General features: G+C 43.7%; 1 protein-coding gene across 1 annotated transcript in view; it reads right to left on the bottom strand.

The window, feature by feature from the left end:
• SCP2 (sterol carrier protein 2) overlaps positions 1-5,732 on the bottom strand; it is a 65,271-nt gene that overhangs the window by 35,646 nt on the left and 23,893 nt on the right. Inside the window, exon 4 of the mRNA XM_012807198.2 lies at positions 1,540-1,693. Within this exon, the coding sequence (XP_012662652.1) occupies positions 1,540-1,693 (154 nt within the window). The remainder of the gene's footprint in view (positions 1-1,539; positions 1,694-5,732) is intronic.

Genomic DNA, 5,732 nt, shown 5'->3' with positions numbered 1-5,732 from the left:
CTTGAGCCCAAGAGTCTGAGGCTCCTGTGAGCTATGACATTATAGCACTCAAACAGGGGCAACAAAGCGACTCAGTCTCGGAAAAAAGAGAGAGAGAGAATAAGGAGGAAAAATAGAGCCAAGGACGTTTACTTTATTCAGATTGTTGGTGGCCTTACCTAACTTCAGTGGTGAGGCAAGTAGACTGTGAGGTGTTCCAGCTTAGAAAAATAAAGGTGGGGGCGGCACCTGTGGCTCAAAGGGGTAGAGCCCTGGCCCTATATATGCCGGAGGTGGCGGGTTTAAACCCAGCCCCAGCCAAAAACTGCAAAAATAAAAATAAATAAAGGTGGGTTGGGAGAGGTGGCTCACACCTGTAATCCTAGCACTTTGGGAGGCTGAGGCAGGTGGACTGCTTGAGCTAGGGAGTTTGAGGCCTGAGTGAGACGATCTCTACTAAAAATAGAAAAATCAGCTCATTATTGTGATTATTGTGGTGGGCGCCTGTAGTCCCAGCCACTCAGGAGGCTGAGGCAAGAGAATCTCTTGGGCGGCGCCTGTGGCTCAAGGAGTAGGCCACTGGCCTGGAGGTGGCAGGTGCAAACCTGGCCCCAGCCAAAAACAGCAAAAAAAAAAAAAAAAAAGAGAGAGAATCTCTTGAGCCCAAGAGACTGAGGTTGTTATTGAGCTATCATGCCATGGCCCTCTTCCCTGACACCATGAGAGTGAGACTCTGTCTCAAAAAAAAAAAAGGAAAAATAAAAAGAAAGGTGGCTTAATATAAAAGGCTCATCTTGCAAAAGAGAATTTAGGGAAGAGCTGAGCACGTTTGCTGATGGAAAGAGTAAATATGAAAAGGTTCAAAAGAGGGTAGATATAAAATGCCCAGAGCAAATTTACAGAAAGTGGTTAAAAATAAAAGCATACAAAGTGGAGAGCTGAGCCTTGGAAAGGAAGGGGACTATTTTCCTCTGGGAAAGAGGCGCACTTCTCTGAGAGATGAGAGGGAAGTTGAGGGATCCTGAGAGGGGATGGGAAAGAAAAGTGCTCAGAGACTTTAGGAGCTCAGACATTTGGAGGAGAGGAAGAAAGTTAGCAAGATAAATACGTCTTCTAGCAGCAATGTGGGCTCAGCTAGATTCAGAAACATAAAATTGCAAAGATCCAATGAGCACATTTGATGACTTTCTGTAAACCATCTGAGAAGCCTGGGAGGCAATGAGGAGAAAGTAAATTGTGGGAAAAGAAATCAAAAAAGTGACTCGCCTAAATTACTCAGGTTGGCAGGGCTGAGACTGGTAGCCAGCCAGCTCCGGCTTCTGGTTGAACACCCGCATTTGACTAAGCTGCCTCCTTTCTGTAACAGAATTTTTCTAAAGACAGTTAAACTTCAAAGCTAATGGCCAGTTTTAAAGCCATGTTATTAAAACAATGCAAGGTGACTGACACTTTTCTATGAAGACTGAGATAATAAAATCAGAATTTCTTACATGGAAACCATCAGCAACTGTGTAAAGTCTGAAAGATTAACCGACAAACAAAACTCAGAATGCTACTTACCTGGCAGCTTCGGGAAAACCCATCCTGTAGATCGTTACGACCACAGCTCCCCCAATGCCTAGGTTGTGCTGCAGAGCCACCTTTGCCCCAGGAACTTGCCTCTTTCCGGCTTCCCCTCGGAGCTGCCAGCAGAGTTCAGCACACTGGGCCAGACCTGACAAATCGAACACCGAGAATCAGAGCAGGCCGGTTTGGCAAGCAGCCTGCACAGGCTTCCTCACGCCAGGAAAGGGTTTCTGTTTCATTGTGACTTTTAATCAAAGCGTTGGATTAAGCTGAGACCATGTTTCTCTAAATAATAATGTCCCTTAGAACAATGAAGGGTTTTGCAGCTAGTCACTCTCCCTCCTCAGTAATCTCTGTAGTAAGATGACATCCAGGCTTAAGAAATTCCCTGCACTCTTTATTTAATTCAGCCTGTTGTTCTCTGGCATTTTTAAAGAAAAAAAACACTAAATACACAATTCTCTGGCCCAGGAAAAATGGCATCAAAATGGTATCACTTTTAGGAATTTTTTGAGTGCCAAGCGTCACAGCTCACAACCACCTCCCAATCTTGGGCTCAAGCGATCCTCTTGCCTCAGTTTTTCTATTTTTAGTAGAGACGGGGTGGGGGGGGTGTCTCACTTTCCCCCAGGCTGGTCTCGAACTCCTGAGCTCAAGCAATCCACCCACCTTGGCCTCCCAGAGCACTAGGATTACAGGCATGAGCCACCACGCCCCGCCTAGTGATATCATTTTTAATGTATTAAAAGTAAATAAACAAGGATTTGGAAGTTCACTTTACCTAAAAACTTTAGCTGGTATATGGAATTTTTCATATTATTTACCCAAAGTAATTCCCAACAAGAAAGATTTGTTTTCTTCTTGACAAGAAAAGCTCTGGATTCACAAGAGTAACATTCTGTCCCCCTCTAAAATCAAAGATTTTTAGAGTTAAAGGAACCTAATGATATAAGCACTAAGCAACAGGTTAAATAATATATGTCTCACCAGGAGGAGTGGCTCACGTCCGTAATCCTAGCACTCTGGGAGGCTAAGGCGGGTAGATCACTTGAGTTTAGGAGCTTGAGACCATCCTGAGCAAGAGTAAGAACTCATCTCTACTAAAATAGAAAAAATTAGCTGGACATTGTGGCAGGCACCTGTAGTCCTGGCTACTTGGGAAGCTAAGGCAAATGGATCTCTTAAGCTCCAGAGCTTTGAGGCTGCTGTGAACTATGATGAGACACCACAGCACTCCACTCGGGGTGACAGAGTGAGACTCTGTCTCAAAAAAAAAGAACGTATGTCTCAAACACTTTTAAAAATGGGTAGCTCCACACTCTGTAATAATTTTTTTGAATGGTGAACATTGAGAGGTTCTGACATAGAAGCCAGGTGAGGGGCTTGGCTCCAACAGCACCAGCCCCATACACTGAAGGCGGCAGATTCAAGCCCTGCTCGAGCCAGTTAAAAAACAATGACAACTAAACACAAAGTAGCCGGTCTCTTTGGTGGTCGCCTGTAGTCCCAGCTACTTGGCAAGAGAACCGCTTAAGTCCAAGAGTTTGCTGTTGCTGTGAGCTATGACGCCAAGGCACTCTACCCAAGGTGACAGAGTGAGACTCTGTCTCAAAAACAAACAAAAAACCCTACATGTCCTTCAAGCACCTCTTGCTTTAATAAGGTTTATCACTAGACATTCTTTAGGACCATAGTAATTCAGATCAGATGTTCTCAGAGAATACTTGCTCAATAATGGTGTCACTACCAATGAACTGACAACTCTGATTTCAAACTTCTAGGACCAAAGAATTCAGTGCCTAAGCAGTTTATGTAAATAAACTCCCCTCCCCAACTAAAAGCACTGGTGGTTTACTATTTTATGTGTTATGGATTATAATTCTTATTTCTATTCTTGAGTAAACCCAACATATTTAGAGATAACTTACTCTAGTGTCTTTTTCCTTAAGGTTGAGATAGACATATTACAGTCCAGTAATGCTACCATAGGCATAAGCAAGGTGTTCTAAGAGCACAAAGGAGGAATATTTAACATAGCTTGGAAAGTCAAGGGGTAACTCCCAAATGAATGGAGATGAACTGAGACCCTGTGAATAAAGAATAGGGAAAACAGGAGAAAATAATGCTCTAAAAAAGGGAGATGAGGCTCAGCACCTGTGGCTCAGCGGCTAGGGCGCCAGCTACACACACCAGAGCCGGCAGGTTCAAGCCTGGCCTGGGCCCGCCGAACAAAAATGACAACTGCAACAAAAAAGTAGCCAGGCATTGTGGTGGGCGCCTGCAGTCCCAGCTACTCAGGAGGCTGAGGCAAGAAAATCGCCTAAGCCCAAGAGCTGGAGGTTGCTGTGAGCTATGACACCACAGCACTCTACTGAGGGCAATAAAGTGAGACTAGGTCTCTACCAAAAAAAAAAAAAAAAAGGTGATGAGCACATGCAAAGAAGAAACACGGGCTGCTTAAGGAATAGGAGTTACACTACAGGAAAGAAGAAGGCACCTCCAACAGCAATCTGGAGGAAGGAGAAAGAGAGGGGGAGGGGAGGAAGAGAAAGGGGCTAAAATGGCAGGTCTATAATTTACAATTAATTTCAATCACATTATACCATTCCTATAATAAGGGATGTGGTATACCAAATAAATCTTTACTCATCATTTGCTCAATACACGTGTGGGATAAAAAAAAAAAAGAGAGAGAGAGAGGGAAGAAATAAAGATCCATGTTGTCAACTCTTTGTTTTTCTGAGATAGGGTCTCACTCTGTTGCCCCAGCTAGGCTGCACTAGCATTGTAATAGCTCAATACAACCTCCAACTTCTGGGATTAAGCCATCCTCCTGCTTCAGCCATTTTTCTTTTCTTTTCTTTTTTTTTTTTTTTTTTTGCAGTTTTTGGCCGGGCCGGGTTTGAACCCACCACCTCTGCTATATGGGGCCAGTGCTCTACTCCTTTGAGCCACAAGCACTGCCCTGCTTCAGCCTTCTTAGTAGCTAGAATGACAGGCACATGCTTGGCTAATTTTTTATTTATTTTATTTATTTTATTTTTTGGAGACAGAGTTTCACTTTGTTGCCCTCGGTAGAGTGCTATGGCATCACAGCTCATAGCAACCTCCAGCTCTTGGGCTTAGGCGATTCTCTAGCCTAAGAGACCTTCCGAGTGGTGCCTGCCATAACACCCAGCTATTTTTTTTTGCAGTTTGGCCAAGGCTGGGTTCGAACCCACCACCCTCAGTATATGGGGCCGTCACTCTACCCACTGATCCACAGGTGCCACTCCATTTTTTAAATTCTTGTAGAGATGGAGTATCACTATCTGAGGCTTTCACCTTGTTTTCTTATTACTTACTTAGGACAGAAGTATAGCACCAGTGGGATAATAAACATGATTATTTGAGCTTTCTGGTTGTCTACTTTCAGAATAAACAGAATTATCCCCTATTTATAGAATACAGACCTGTGAAGGGTAGAAGTCAAAAGCTGGCCTCAGATATCTACTTGCCAAAAATGTATGCCAGACAGTTAGGAAAGCATTCACTATGTGAGAAAACTTTTGTTTTCTTTTTTTAATTTTCCCTCCTTGGATGACTCCTGGCATTGAATTGAAAACCATCTTTCCCTCTGTTTGGTAAAAAATCAACTGTCAGGGTGGTGCCTGTAGCTCAGTGGGTAGGGCGCTGGCCCCATATACCGAGGGTGGCGGGTTCAAACCCATCCCCGGCCAAACTGCAACAAAAAATAAGCAGACATTGTGGTGGGCACCTGTAGTCCCAGCTGCTCGGGCAGCTGAGGCAAGAGAATCACCTAAGCCCAAGAGCTAGAGGTTGCTGTGAGCTTTGATGCCATAGCACTCTACTGAGGGCAAAAGAATGAGACTCTGTCTCAAAAAAAAAATAAAAATAAAACTATCAAACATGAACATGATATGAGCATCCTATCAAAGCAGTACATTCAATTAGTAACACTCTTCTTATTGTCACTTAGGAAGGGAAAAGAAATGTTTAACTTTATCACCATCTTGCTGCAAACATTTCCGAACAAGATGTCAGTTAATCTTTTTACATAGAAATTATTAGCCTAGGGGGTGGCACCTTGTGGCTCAAAGGAGTAAGGCACCAGCCCCATATGCCAGAGGTGGCGGGTTCAAACCCAGCCCCGGCCATAAAACTGCAAAAAAAAAAAAAGAGAGAGA

This window comes from Otolemur garnettii, unplaced genomic scaffold, assembly GCF_000181295.1.
Source record: "Otolemur garnettii isolate 467f Iridium unplaced genomic scaffold, OtoGar3 scaffold00066, whole genome shotgun sequence".
Taxonomy (NCBI): Eukaryota; Metazoa; Chordata; class Mammalia; order Primates; family Galagidae; genus Otolemur; species Otolemur garnettii.
Note: the sequence above shows the minus strand (reverse complement) of the source record. Positions and strands in the feature narration are given on the sequence as shown.